The 16,402-nt window shown below is 35.7% G+C and overlaps 1 protein-coding gene across 2 annotated transcripts in view; it reads right to left on the reverse strand.

Moving 5' to 3' along the window:
• CTNNA3 (catenin alpha 3) overlaps positions 1–16,402 on the reverse strand; it is a 1,717,381-nt gene that overhangs the window by 663,789 nt on the left and 1,037,190 nt on the right. For both annotated transcript variants that reach the window (XM_049646151.1, XM_049646149.1), the window contains one exon: positions 8,630–8,722. In XM_049646151.1, the coding sequence (XP_049502108.1) occupies positions 8,630–8,722 (93 nt within the window). The remainder of the gene's footprint in view (positions 1–8,629; positions 8,723–16,402) is intronic.

The raw sequence follows: 16,402 nt of genomic DNA on the forward strand, positions 1-16,402 counted from the left end.
AAAAAAAAAAAAAAAAAAAAAAAAAAAAAAAAAAAAAAAAAATCATTTCCTGTTAGCTTTTTTATGGTCTTAGATGACTCTTGGTTTCCAAAATCTTAGAGTATTTTTGCCATTCTCTTAAGAGAAAAATAAATTAGTAATAATTGTAAAAAGCCTGTCTGTCACAACACTGATAGTACACTCTGGGATTCTTAAAGAATATGATTATTTCAAATTGATATTTGAGTCTTCTATTGTTTAGTTGCAAACAAAACATCCATCATCATCATCTATAGAAAATGAAAGAAAACATATCTGCTTCCCCAGAGCATGATTCTGAGAAAATTAAGTGCTTTCAATTCATAGATATGACAGCTTCTTGATCACAAAAACAAACAAAACCCCCATACACATAAAGATATGTTTTTCCATTTGAAAGACATACCCCCAGGGCACCTGGGTAGCTCAGTCCATTAAGCATCTGACTCTTGATTTTGGCTCAGGTCATGATCTCACGATTGGGTTCGGATCTTGCCTGCACTGGGCTGCACGCTGACAGCACAGAGCCTGCTTGGGATTCTCTCTCTCACTCTCTCTCTCTGCCCCTCCCAATTACGTGCATTCAGGCATGCAAGCTCTCTCTCTCTTTGTCAAAGAAACATGAGACTTCAGTTGACACACACAGTTTAAAAAAGAGAGAGAGAGAGAGAGAGAGAGAGTCCCATAGCCTTACTGGTGTATACAAAATATAGTAACATCATAATGTAATCAGAACAAGCTGCTGTTACAACAAAATAATCTTGTCCATGCAGAGGGAGATATTGTCAGTCACTTCACAAGATGTGTACTTCAAGGAGACAGTGTCATATGGGGACATTTTATCACTTTGGTTAGAAACTGGGAATTTTTATACCTCCCAGAGAACAAAAAGGATGAGGAATCATGCAGGCTTTTGGTATCTATTTCCCAATGTCTATAACACAAAATAAGTTTGTGCAGATGTAATCATTCACTTCACAAATACGTACCAAGCACCTACTACTTGTCAGGCATTATTTTTAGGATACCTCAGTGGACCTGAAATTCTTACCCTCTCATAGAGGTTATACTTTTCCATGTTTAAATATGAATGCAGGTGATATCCAGAGCACAGTCTCCCCCAGGTATTCTGTTTGTTTTATACTTCACAAGTTTCCATGTCTGGGGCAAACTTGACCTTAACATACTCAATATACAACCCTTTTAGAAAGTAATTATAGATTTATAATAAGTAACGTATGAAAATATATCCCCAAGTACATCACTGAAAATATACTTGATATCTTTGCAAGTTGTTTTAGCTCTGTCAGGTCATCATATAACATAGCATTTGATGAGAGGCATAAACAGAAGATATAACAAAGCTGTATTAGATATTGATTCATATATGACAGTGATTAGAAACTTAACTTGATTTTGTTAAATCTAAGCACTTGTGAGAGTCTGCCTACTTAAATATAAGTGTATTCACCACAGGGAAAATATCCTAGGTTTTTACCATATTTTTATTAATTAAAGATTCTTCTTTAGAAAAAGAACACTTAAAACAACGAGTACTTCTACCACCCCAATATGAAATTCTATTTCTAACATCTTTGACAAGGTGCAGCCTTTCTTGGCTTTTGACTAAATATGTCTGGTGATTAGGTTCACTACACTTAAAACAACTCATTCTTCTTTTGCTTAGCCCCTAAATTGCAGGGCCTGAATCCAACATGGAATTTTAGATCTGGACAGCCCCAGGCCAGCTACTCTGGAAATTTCCCCTATTTCACAAGCTAAGTATCATAATCATTTTAAAGCTGTAAGATGGCCCCCATGCCATACTACTGATATATAGTTGAGTCACCTAAATTAGTACTTTTAATTTTCTGGATTCTTCAGGCTACAAATGTTTTTGAAAGAAGTTAAGTAGTGGGGAAAGGAACGTAATCCACATGGGATTGGGAAAGTTTTATTTTTCCAAGTGAAGAATAACCATATAACAAGCTATTATCTACTTTCATTAGTAGTTCATAAATCAAATGCTTTTGATGAATATCAAACAAGTAGAAAGTACATCAATTTCTCATAAAAAGTTGAATGAATTTTACTTTATGAAAAAAGCTAACTATTACTGACCTAATTTCAGTATAGACCATGAAAACGCTTTTTTGGACCAGTGTTTGAACTCATTGAACTAGATACAAATGTCCCCCTCTCATTCCTGATGTGCCAGTGCTTTTGATATAAGTGATGTTTTTCCTATCCACCTTGTGCACATATTTAACCTAAGGTCCTGACTTTATATTTACCCTTATTAAATTTTAGTTTATGAGGTTTCAAACATTAGTCCAAATTACAAACATATTTTAGAACCTTGAATTCTGTCTTTCTCATTTCTTTGCCATATGCAAATACAAAATATTTACTTTTAAAATATCCCTCCAAGTCACTTGTTGAAATAGAGTAACTATTAAGCCATATGGACTAGCTTTACCCTTCCAACAGGTTGAGTTCAAACAGCTATACTATTTTAGAAATGCTATCATTCAGATCACGTTTCTCTGCTTTATATAAAAGATCCATTAGAAGATCTCAGGATTGGGAATTAAAAAACTTCTAGGTGAACTTCTTACCCAAGGCTTATATTCCCTTTATCACAGCTTAGTCAAATGGTCACTCTCCGTGTGTTTGAATGTCTGTGTCATTGAGAAACTCCAAATTCCTCCTTCTCAACAAAGTCCAATTCCTTTCAAGATAGCACTGTTAGAGAGCATCTCTCATTTTGTGATGAGGGGAATTTTTTATTCTTGTAGCTCCTACTCAATAAGCTGTAGTTCTGCCCCTGAGGAATCTTCAGAACAAGTCTTTCACATCATAGGCCTTTAGAGATCTGATGGCAGTGACCATGTTTTTTGAAGTCTTCTTACCTTTACCTTGGTATAATCCCTGTTGTTTTTATGAGTTTTTCATATGACATAGTTTCAAGTCATGTCACTATTCAGATCCTCTGCTAAATATGCAATGGGCAAAGCATTATCGTCGTAGCCCTTCAGGCACAGTGAGAGCCAGGATGAGCCAACTCACTGAAACCTGCATGAACTCAATCATTTTTAACAAACAGGAATTAATGTTACCCCATCAGCAGCTCCTGACCCTGTGTTTCTCAGCCTCGCTCCTGGATCAATCTAGCAACATTTTTAATTGGTTGGGTTTTATTTAGAAATTAAGAAAATACCTATTTCTGCTTAAGAGTTGTAAAAGAAATGAAATGGACTGTAAAACTGTCCTCTTTGTGCTTTGTCCCTGTCTCACTTCCTGGAAATAACTATTAAAATTCTTGTGAAACTTTTTTGAAAAATTTTCTATGACTACACAAACATATGGCTCAAACTATCTCCTTTCCCCACCCCCCACATAAATGGGATAATATACATACTCATTTAAAATTTGCCTTTTCCACTTATCTTGGGTATCTTCCATACCAAAACACACTTTGAGCCGACTTACTACTTTACACAGCTTTAACATTCTCTGCTAACAGACATTAGGATGGTTCCAGCTTTTGCCACTGTAAGTCAAGCTGCATAAAAACCTTACTCATAGACTTTTATGCATGTGCACATATACAGCTGTACCATAAATTGCTGGAAGTCGAATTAGTGGACCTAAATGTATGTGCATGTTTTATTTCAATAGATTTGCAAAAGTAGAACTTACACATATGGGTACTCACACACACACACACACACACACTCTCAATTGGGGTACACTCCAGAACTACTAATTCTAAATTTCAAGATGTACTGTATTAAAATACATACAGTTTAAAAAATAATTTTGAAGTACAGAGAAGGTTGAGAATATGTTTTAGAACTTTTTCTTTTTTAAATTTTTTTAACGTGTATTTATTTTTCACAGAGAGAGAGCACACAAGCACGAGTCAGGGAGGTGCAGAGAGAGGGAGGTAAAGGATCTGAAGCAGGGTCTGCACTGTGAGCACAGAACTGGATGTGGGCTCAAACTCGCTAACTGTGAGATCATGGCCTGAGCCAAAATCAAGAGTTGGCTGCTTAACCGACTGAGCCACCCAGGCACCCTAGTTTTAGAACTTATTCTTTGATGAAAAGATGTTAAATCATAGTTTTGGTTTTTTTTTTTTTTTCTGACAGCTGTATCACACTGTTGATTCACATTAAGATTAATATCAACTAAAATCTCTAAGCCTTTTGGAGGGTACATTTCTGCTAAGCTATAACTCTTCCGTTCTCTATTTTATAATTTGTTTTATAGTGTTCCATATATATGGTTTAATATTTATATCTATTACATTTCATCTGGATACTGAAATTTAGTCCAATTCTGGAAATCCAAATTCTTTGTTACTAGATTCATGCAGCTAATATATGCCCTTTATTCTTATTTGTAACTGAAAATTTTAAGAATTTAAAATTTTAATAAATTTTAAGATATATATTAATTTATAGTCTTATCCAAATCATTAGGAAAGCACTGAAATGAAATAAATCAAGAGCAGATCACTGAAGCCCACCAGTACAGATCCCACTGTTGGTTAGCAACTATACATTAATCGCCCGTTTTAAGGATTATTTTTTTCGTAACTATAACTCTAGTTATACTGTAATTTTTTTTCATATTGCCAAAAGAAGACACATCTTGTTAGGAAAAGTATAAAAGGTGTTGCCAAAAGCCTTGCTGCCCTCTATAAATATAGAATAATTATTCTATATTTATATGCTGCATATATATGTTGCATTTCTGCTAAGTACAGGGAATATACATAGTGAATAAGGAAGACTAAATCATTGCCTTCATGAACTTTATGTTTGAGTGTCAAAGTGTACAATAAAAGTAACAAAATAATATAAAATATAATCTCAGGTTGTGATAGAGACTCTAAAAGAAATAAATATGGTGATATAATGGGGTATAGCTGGAGAAGCCATTTAGGGAGATTGATCTCTGAGAAGATGGTATTTCAGTGAGTCCTTGCAAACTGAACATAACAGAAGCTGGCCTCAAGAGAAAAACTGCCCTGGGAAATTAACAAATGCAAACTCCCTCTGATGGGAAGGAACTTACTGTGTTCTAGAAACAGAAAGGCCAATATGCAGTGATCTAATGAGTGAAAAGGAAAACAGTACAGCATGGGGCTGCAAGTTAGGCAGTAGGAAGTTTATAAAAGTCTGAATAAGTCATAAAAAATGTTTGCATTTTACTGTAAAAGCTAAAGAAAGCAATTGCTATGATAAACATCTTTAAAATTTATTTTGGGGGCGCCTGGGTGGCTCAGTCGGTTAAGCGTCCGACTTCGGCTCAGGTCACGATCTCGTGGTCCGTGAGTTCGAGCCCCGCGTCGGGCTCTGTGCTGACTGCTCAGAGCCTGGAGCCTGTTTCAGATTCTGTGTCTCCCTCTCTCTCTGACCCTCCCCCGTTCATGCTCTGTCTCTCTGTCTCAAAAATAAATAAACGTTAAAAAAAAAATAAAAAAAAATAAAATTTATTTTGGTTTTTAGATAGAAACTAGGTTAAAGAGATATAAGTATGGAAACCATAGGAGATGGTATTTCTGTGGTCCAAGATAGACGTGATAGTGGGATAGGATGAGATGCTGACAGACAAGATGGAGAAAAGTATATAGATTCAAGATAAATATTTTTGGTGAAGTTGCTAGGACTAGTTAATGGATTCAATGGGAAAAACAGCCCTCAGATATCATTAAGATGTAAACTTCACAAAGACAAGGATTTTTATCTGTTTGTTTTCTTCATGATTTACCTTATAGGTACATAAAGAATACCTACTACGTAGTACATGTTCAATAAGTACTTATTGAATGAAGAAAAAGAAAAAAACTTCCAGATTTTTCCCCAGAACAACTAGGTGAATAACCATGCCATTAACTAAAATAAGGAAGATTTAAAAAGTAGCAGAATGAGATGGGAATGGAACAATCAGGAGATCCATTTGGGCTATTTTAAGTGTCTTCTAGATATCAGAGTGGAAATGTCAAGGCTATCCTAAATCTGAGTGTGGTCTTTAGGGGAGAGATCTGGCCCAGAGAGAAAAGTTTGGAAGCCATCAGCATGTAGCCATGGAATTTATTGTAATAAATGATAAAAAGCTTAAGAACCCTGAGGGACAATATAAAAAAAAGATTGATTATGGAGATACATAAAACATTTAAATAAGCATTTATCAATAAAACATTTATTAATGGAAAAATCCAATATCTCGAAAAGTCATTATTCCTAAAACAATCTAAAATTCAAGACATTTTAACAATTTCAATAAAAATTCTAACATACTTCCATGGAACTTGACAAGTTGATCCTGAAAGCTATATGAACAAGTAAAAAAGAAGAAGAGAAATAATTAAAAACAAAACAAAACACCACCAAATACAACAAGAAAAATGAGGTGAGCCAATCTGCCTAGAGATATCAGATTTAGTATAAAAACATAATTAAGACATTGCAATACTGTTGCAGAGATAAAGAAATAGACCAGTGGAAAATATTAGAGAGTCCAGAAGCTTGTATGCTCTGAAATGTATTTCAATTTACCTATCAATCTATATTTACATATGGAATAGTAGTAAGTAAATTGTACACATTTGATATATATTTATTATACCTGTATAATGCATCATATAAAACATGTGTATGTATGCACATATTATAAATATGTATAGTATATACGTATGTGTATACAAATATATATAAAACAATAGAAATGTTTTTAAAAGTGTGTGTGTGAGAGAGACAGAGAGAAAGAGACAAACAATGATAACATTTCACATTAATTGGGAAAGGGTCAACTATTCAATACATGATAATGGCCCAATGGTTAACACTGTAAAAAAAAAAAAAAATCCCTACCTCAGATTAGATATGAAAATAAATTTTAGATGAAGTAAAGATGTAAATGTTAAATAATGATACTTCAACCTTTTTTAAAGAAAATGTGAACCAATGATACAAACCAATGAACCATGATACAGGGTAGGTGTTCAATATGTATCTATTGAAGGAATGAAAAGATGGATCACTAAAGTTCTTGAAATTTTCTATGATTAAAATATTACTTTAAAAGTTAAAGGAAAAGCTGTAGTCAACAGAGGATATTTTTAACAAACCTAAGCAATGCCACAAAAAAGAAAAAGACATCCCAACTAAAAATTAGCAAAAGATTTAGGCTATTCACAGAATTAGAAAGCCAAATGGTTAACAAACATGTGAAAAGATGTTTTATTTAGTAATCAGAAAATTATAAATTGAAACCAATGAGATATAGTTAATACTCTTCAGATTCAAAAGACATTTTAATTTTTTTAAGTTTATGCATTTTGAGAGAGAAAGAGAGAGAGAGTATGAACAGGGGAGGGGCAGTGAGAGAGGGAGACGGAAGATCTGAAGCGGGCTCTGCACTGTCAGCTCAGAGCCCAACGTGGGGTTCGAACTCACAAACTGTGAAATCATGACCTGGGCGCAAATCAAGAGTTGGACACTTGACTGACCGAGTCACCCAGGCGCCCCAAGACAATTTAAAAAGTGACGGCGTCAAGTATAATCCACAATGTGAACTCTCCTAGACTGCTAAGGGGGGTAGAAATCATTCAACCACTTTAGGGACCGCGCTACACTCCTCTGGTTCCTCGTGAGAGCTCACAGAAAACTGACATCAGTGGCGAGATCTCCGTTGCAAGTCCTCTGGACACCACTTCTCCAGACAGTTTTTATTTGTTACTCAACGTTAAACCTGAAGGAAGAGTCTCCCTTACTTTTGCTCAATATTCTTAGAGATGAAATTGTCAACAAGGCAAATCAAGAATTTAACACATACTCTACTTTTAGAAAAATGAGCATCTCATCAGATATCCAGTCTCTAATCATTGTTATAGTTCACATCCTTACAACATTTGTGATCTCTATTCGGAAGTAATTATCTGTATTATCTCTTGATTATTCTAAGACAGGGTGTTTAAGATTGCCTTTCAATGTATCCTGATTCATGGTTCAAAACACTAGCCCTAGAAATACTTCCATAATAATGCATTGCTTTGAAGGTAAACAAACAAACAAACAAAAACTTCTGAATTGCAGACACAAAAACATTTCTTGGCTTTTTTCAAACTCATGTCTTCTTTGGATGAAAGATAAAAAGAAGTTATTCCTTTCTTTTTAAAAAAAGTTAAACATTTTTCAACATTTATTTATTTTTGAGACAGAGACAGAGCATGAGTGGGGAGAGGCAGAAAGAGAAGGGACACAGAATTTGAAGCAGGCTCCAGGCTGTGAGAGCCTGATGCAGGGCTTGAACTCATGGACTGCGAGATCATCACATGAGCTGAAGTTGGATGCTCAACCCACTGAGCCACCCAGGAGTCCCAAAAGTTGTTCCTTTCATACTCTGAGATTTCAAAATAAATAATGACTAAAATAAAATTGTTGGACAAAGCTCTGCTTTGATTTCACACTATACTTTTCTCTCACAAGATTCTGATATATATTTCCATATATATATATATATATATATATGGTCAAAAGCATTATATATAATTTTTATAGTTAGTGTAATGAAAGAGACAGCAATTTAGTCATCATACCTGTGGACACAAGGTTTCCAGGTGATTGGCCGCAACTTTAACAATTTTAATCCCATCTTCATTTGTTGACATGGAACAAGCAAGATTTGCCACCTTAAATACAATCCAAAATAATGGAAATTAGTTCACATTATTAAAGAAATGTAGAAACATTTGTTATCCTAAATAAGTTAGGGCATGTACATACCCACTGAAAAGTCTCAGTGATAACCAGTAGCATCCTCATAAATGTCACTGCTATCTGTTTTATGGAAGTATCTAGAGACTCTATTAAAACAGTTAACAACAAAGGGCTTGAGAAAATTGTTTAAAACAAAAAGGAAGACTGGTGAGTGAATCATTCAACTCTATCCGGTCTCTTGGTATCGACATCTAACCCATAATAAGATGTTAACTATTATGGTTTCCTATAGGACTGGAAAAAAAAAAAAGTTTATTTATGGATTGAATGCTAATAGGTTCTTGGAATCTCACATGATTATGGTTTATTTTAAGTTTGTAATTGTTTTATTATTTTTTTATCCCCCTGCGGTCTATTATGCATACTTAAGTTGCATTAAGCATGACTATATCTTTACTCATGTTTTATTCAGCATCAAATATATTACAAAGCTGGACAAATACAAGATAATTAAATTCTTCTTCCTGTTCTTGATTTTCCACTACAACTTCATGCTCATTGTTTGACATTCCAGCAATCAATTCAATTCAAGCATTAGTAACACCTAAATTCCTTTATACATTATTGCTTTTGAAACCTGCACTCTTTTCCAGTGAAATAATCACCTTTACGTCCTTTACCTAAGTCCAATATTTACTTTCTTTATACCATGAAAGAGCCACTGGAAAGAACATGGGATTCCTTTCCCTTTCTCTGACCCTTACTTTTATTCACTCTTCTTGCTAGTAGGTAAATGAGTATGTACAGTGTTCTCTCTGATCTACAAGATACGTCACTGTCTTCATCATTGCAAGGAAACAGCTTTTTTTTTTTTAATCATTTTGCTAACTTTCCTAATGTCTCTGTTGGTTACTATATACTTCAAAACATTACAGGATTTATTCCTCCAATCCAAAATGAATTCAGTTTCAGAGAAACCACATGTTAGCTGCAAGCAATGGAAGGAGACAAGAAACACACCCTTGGATCACAATTATAGGGCACCACAAAATGCGACTTAAGTGGATTTCCAGTCTCCTTTTTTATAGCATTACTTTTACTATATGAATAGTGAAACAATTCCTTGATTTGCATTTACATATAATGAAATAACAGCCATACATTATTTAACTGGGGAAAGGCATTGTTCACTTTATTAATGTACATGAAAGTGGCTTATTTGAAAAGGGCTTTTGTTGGCTTGAAGGTCACAGTGCTTCAACTTTCAAATCTGACACACAATTAGCACATTTGTGAATTATTTGAAAAGGGCAGTAGTTTCCGTGCCCCTCTCCCCCAACCCCCAAGCCCCACTCACAGAGAATGCGATTCAGCAATCTAATCACGTTGCCATGTCTTATAATAATTTGCACTGCACTGAAGAAAATCTCTATCTGTAAGTTTGACCACTGTTTGTATTAAGTAAATTTTCTTTAAATATATAAATTATTGGCTCAATCTTTCAGTCAAATCAGATACATGCTCGTTAATCCAAAGTTTAAAAATCATAAAAACATGCCTCATATACTCTTCTCCTTTATTTTTTAATGTATCGTCTTTCCCTTTTTTTCATTTTTTTTAAGTTTATTTATTTATTTTTGAGAGAGAAAGACAGAGCAGTGGAGGGGCAAAGAGAGAGAGTGAGAGAGAGAATCCCAAGCAAGCTACACGCTCAGTGTGAGGCTGACTCAGGGCTTGATCCCTCAACCGCGAAATCATGACCTGAGCGCAATCCAAGAGTCGGATGCTTAACCGACTGAGCCACCCAGGCGCCTCTCTTTTTCTCTCTTTTAAAATCAGACATTCTTGTGCTAGAAATTTGCTAGTCATGTTTATTGTAATCCAGTTCAGTGACTAACACAATATGGAAATGATGCTAAACACAAAATTTCTGTTTATATTAGTGGACTTAAGTTTCACAAACTCTCAACTGAAAATACAGTATGACTGTTTCCTACTCAATTAATGATCATCCTAACACTCTGTTTTCCTTTATGCAGACATACCTGAAATTCTCCTTATAAGAACTGTTTTATGTCAGATAAATTTTCTAAATAATCAAGTACTATTTCCAGAATAAGGCAAATGGAATTTTAGTGACATTTTATACAAATTTGAATTTATGAGATAGCTAGTCTTCAGTAACAAAACAAAACAAAATAAAAAGTTAACTGATAGAAATAAAATCTCTTTATGTTTTTAATCTAAGTGACTTGTGACATATTTTCCAAAGCCACATCAATGTGTAAATGAAAGCCAAATTTCTTCTAAGAATATTCCTAAATTCCGTGTGGCTTTTTAGAAAGCTAGTTATGTTTCTAAGCACAGCATGAAGGCAAATTCCCACTAATCAAAGAAAACAGCATGCATATAAAATATTTTGTATAATAGCTTGAGATATTTGGACATCTGACATCTTTTGTATATCTAATTTTGACAATGTTTCAAAGTCTGTGTAAAGCTTCATTATTCAAGAGATCCTTGCAGAAAGTTTCTGCCCACTAAGGGAAATTAGGACATAAGGAGGTTTTAGAGACAAACAGATCTGGGTTTGAACTTGATTTCCACAACTGATAAGCATTTGACCATGGGCAAAATGTTAATTTCTCTAAAGCTAGTTCTGTAACCTGAAAAATGGGTATGATAATACCTATAGCAGGGAGTGTTTTGAGGATTAAATGAGAGAGTGTGAGGAGATGGCCTGATAGCACTAGGTAGGCGCCTGACCTTGTATGAATTTCCTTCCATTTCACCTATCTCTCTACCAGTGGAGGGTGGGAAAGAACAGTCACTCCCTTAAGAGGTTTTATAGAATAAAAACCTTAATAGCCTAAACAAATTTGACAAAATTTCTAATCTGAGAGCCACAAACTGAAACGTTTTCATGATTCATGCAGGAAATATGAGTATAAAATCTTGATGTAACTCAGTGGTTGGTGGGTTTGTAGGTCCCCAGGAATAGGTGAGTGTGTATGCCCTCCCTAAAGGCATAATCCCTAAAGGCATTAGATCTCATGAAAACAAGATGGAATTAAACAAAAAACAAAAACAAACAAAAACCCCACTACCAACAATAACAACACTGCCTTCACCAAACTGTCTGTTGGCTTAAGTTCATAGGTCAACAGCTTGTGATTTCTGATCCCATTCTCTAATCCTCTACTGTATAGATAAGGAAAACAAAATCAAACTGGGAGAAGAAACATAAACCATCCAATGACAAGACTATTAACTAAATATGTGTGTGCTCTTTTGTGCCACCCTGAATTAAAAGTATTGACAAAGGTTCCTGCATTGAAATGATTGACCAGACTTTTTACTGATATTGTACTACATTTTTAGCCAGGCACATGAAAATCAGAGTCTATCTAGTCTAGTTTTATCCTAAAACATGGGACCAAAGGCACTCAGGTAAATTCACATTTAAAAAAAAAAAAAAAAAAAAAAAAGGCCAGGACACAATATTCTTTCATTTTTATAAAAAATTTAACTGTATCATTAAAATCATTACTGGCACTGTATTTAATAACTGTAAAAATAAATTTGAAAACCTTTCAACAGCGACATGTCATGTTACTGAGAGGGGAGTGAGGGAGTGATTTTTTTAATTTTTTTTTTTTAAATCAGCAACTTTCATGTGACCATTTCTCCTGCTCACAAGTCCTTCTGCCCTCTATGATGCTATGATTCATGTCCATTCTAGACCCTTTAAACTTGACTAAATGTACTGCCTATCAGGTTTGTTAAAAAAAAAAAAAAAAAAAAGTTGAGTTGTAGAAAACAAAGCCTGATCAGATGATTCTTCAACTAATTAATATTTGTTCTCATCCTGCTGACATTTGTTCTCCTCTTCCTGTTCCTAATTCAAGTTTTGTATACCAATTTCCTTTTAATTTTTTTTTTTAATGTTTGTTTATTTTGAGAGAGAGACAGAGACAGAGACAGAGAGAGAGTATGCAGGGGAGGGGCACAGAGAAAGGGAGACAGAGGATCCAAAGCAGGCTCTCTGCTATCAGCACAGACCCCGACGTGGGGCTCAAACGCACGAACTGTGAGATTCATGACCTGAGCTGAAATCAGACACTTAACTGACTGAGCCACCCAAGTACTCCTTGTGTACCATTTTATATGTTCCTGTCATCTTGGTTCTACCCTTTCACGTGGCATAGAACAGGGTACCCTTCACTTTCTAACCTATGGTCTTATGTCAGAAATTCTCTACTCTGGAATCTGTAGAACCCTGCCAGTCAGGCTGGTTCTATCCCTTGCTTTCCCATCAAGGTCAGGGAGATGGCCATGCTTGACCCAAAAGAATGACTCATTGATGGTAAAGCTGAGGACAGCTATAAAGAAGATATCTGGGGATTTGAAGTATTCTCAGGGACTTTTCAAATCAGTCTACCATCTGTAGGCTCACCTCTACTTTTCATCATTACTTTGTTCTGATCTGGTAAAGGACTATATTTTAAAAGTACTATATAACAGAGCGTGCTATATTTGAACATTCTAATCAAGTTTTATTTGAAGTCTAGCAGTACTAGTTGTTTTCGAAGTCAGCTTAGACAACTGAAATGCTATTGTTGCTATGAACAAGCTCGCTGTTTGGACAGCTGTTCATCACACAACATTCAGTCTGTCACTATGGAGTCCTCACACAGGTATTTATCTGTGATATGATTTCCCAAGAACATGAAGCAAACTTTGATGTTTGATGAGATTTCCATTGCCACATGTGCACTGTTTGTATGTAGTTCACATAGCTAATTGTAATATCATGTCACTGTGTATTCTAGCAATCTGTGGGCAATAAAGGTCACTGTCTCATTTTCCTTCAGTTTCCTCTCTGTCAGATGGTCATGCAACTCCTGTGTAAACACTTTCAAGACAGAGAATTTCAGAGACAAAATTTTAGAGTCACTAGCATATCAATGGTAATAGGATGTGATTGTGCAGGGAGTAAATATTCTTAGAAAAGTATCTGAGACATCAATATTTATTAGGCTAATAGAAGAAGATAACCCTACCATAAGTCTTAGAAAAAGTGGTCAGGGATAGAGAAGCTTACCTACAGTACTCTGAGGTCATAGAGGCTGGGAGAAGAGAAACTTTCAAGGAGGTGATCTCAAATATTAAATACTGACAGGTCAAGTAAGTTACCCCTGAAATTGTCCTTGATTCAGCCACATGGAGGACCATTCTTAGAGTGTTGGAGTGGAATGTTGATGGTCAAACTAGCCTAGTGTGGTCAGAGAACTGTGTAGGTGGTGAGGTGGTCTTGTGTGTTTTACGACTCAAAGCAGAGAACTAGAGACTACCTGAACAATACTCACCCTCTCATTCCCATATCTATCCATTTATTTTATTTTTTTATTTTTTTTAACGTTTATTTATTTTTGAGACAGAGAGAGACAGAGCATGAACGGGGGAGGGTCAGAGAGAGGGAGACACAGAATCTGAAACAGGCTCCAGGCTCTGAGCTGTCAGCACAGAGCCCGACGTGGGGCTCGAACTAACGGACCGTGAGATCATGACCTGAGCCGAAGTCGGCCGCTTAACCGACTGAGCCACCCAGGCACCCCTCCATTTCTTTTTATTTCACCTCTCAAACACCTCCTGAATCATCTTTTCTTGCTCCCCACCCTCACCATGCTTAAGAGTTCTTTTTCTATCTTTGTTTCAGATATTAAACTTACTTTCAGATATCCATACTTCCTCTGCCACAGGACACTTGCACGTGCCATTTTCTTTAGCCTGAAATACACTCCCCTTCTTTTTCACCGTCACCCTTATACCCCTTATACCTGCTTAACTGCTGTCTATCAGATCTCTGCTCAGAAGTAAGCCATTAAACCAACAGATTACCAAAGTAATCAGTTTTCACCGATACCACATCTCCCACCCACCCTGGAGACTTTCCTCTGCCCAAGTCAGGTTTTTTTTTCCTTTCACAGCATGAGTCTCAGTTTGTGATTACACATTCACTGAAGAGATTATTTCATTTGTGATCATTTCCTCTGCTGTGTAAGTACAGAGTCCTTACCTGTGTTTGCTCATCATTGGGCCCTCAGTTCCTAGTGCCTGATACATGATAGCCAAACAATAATAGTTCTTTGGCGAATGAATACATGCATGAATGCACAAATTAATATGCTTAAGTACATGTCATTCCCAAAGAGAGAATGCAAAACGGAGCTTAGTAGAAGGAAACGGTAGCAAAAATTCAGGACAAGCAAGAAAGGGGAATGAAATCTCTCTTTGAAATTCATTTTCAATATTCCATAAAGGCTTAGACAATTGGACTTCAAAGAAAAGTAACACACTTTTCTTGTAGTCTGGTCATCATACTTAACAAAGCTCGGGGGGCAGTTTCTTTCAAGTTTTACTTTCACTTAAGATATCGAACTGGAAACACCTGAATAGCTCCCAACTTTGCTTTTAATTTATTTATTTCTAATCAAGTAAACTAATTGTTCAAAGGGCCCAAGCCGGCTGCCAAATGCTGGAGTGTATGGCAGATGGGAAGAGGCACGAAAACTGCCATCAACAAACCCAGGAGCTTCGGGTCTCCTGCAGAACATAATGTAATGAATGCTTTGTTTCCAGACGAGCCTGGCTCAGAGGCCGGACTGAGCCTGAGCCGTGCAGGAGGGAGTCTGTGATGTCCCAGTGTTGGCTTGGATAGTGACTTCTGGCTCGACAAGCCAGCTTTTCTATTTCTCCTGGTGAAACACTGCTGCCCTGATGCTCTTTGTGGTAACAAGAACTGAGCATGAATTACAAGTTTTTAGAGTGTTCCAGGAATAGAATTGTGCTAGAGAAGCGCATGGCAAGATGCAGGGGACAATTGTAATCAAGTAACAAATGTTGAGTATGCACCTTTTATGTGGGCCAGGAACTGCCAGGGAAATCAAAGACAGTGAAAGCCAATCTCAGGAAATATAATCGATTTAAGGGACACATGAAAGAGAAAATAAACCTCTAGTTTCTAAGTACAATAGGAAGCTAGAAGTAGTGGAGCTCAGAGAAGCAAGTACATTCAGGGCGTTTCAAGAAAGCAAATTATTATCAAGGAACTTCCTATTCCCTCAGACTTTGCATCTCAAGCCACCTCCCAAACTCTGAATCTTTACTAACACAATCCTGTCTCTGAATTACTGTACTTAGTGTGACAATTTACTTGCCTTTGGTTTCCATCTGAGAGATGAGGGACAGATTAGTTATTTGTTTTGTAAGCCCCCTCCCATTTCAACAATTGTCTTTTAGTGATTATGTAACATGATAACAAAATTAGATAGGGATTAGACAGGGGACAGAGCTATTAGGCAATCTCTAAATAAAATATTAGCAACTTAAATCTAGCTGTGTACAAAAACAATAATTATACAACAAGGCAATGTTCTTACCCTAGGAATAAAACAGTAGCTCATAATTGGGAAATCTAACTATAAAATCCCTTGTTTAACTATATTTCAACAAATTTTGGAAAAGCATTTGATGATAGTTTTATGCCTATTCTTATTAATGCAAAATAAATCTAAAGAAACAAAAAATCTTTAGTGAGCTATGACTAGAAAGAATCATTCTTTTTTTTTTAAATTTTTTTTACCGTTTAT

The sequence above is a fragment of the Panthera uncia genome, chromosome D2, assembly GCF_023721935.1.
Source record: "Panthera uncia isolate 11264 chromosome D2, Puncia_PCG_1.0, whole genome shotgun sequence".
Lineage (NCBI taxonomy): Eukaryota > Metazoa > Chordata > Mammalia > Carnivora > Felidae > Panthera > Panthera uncia.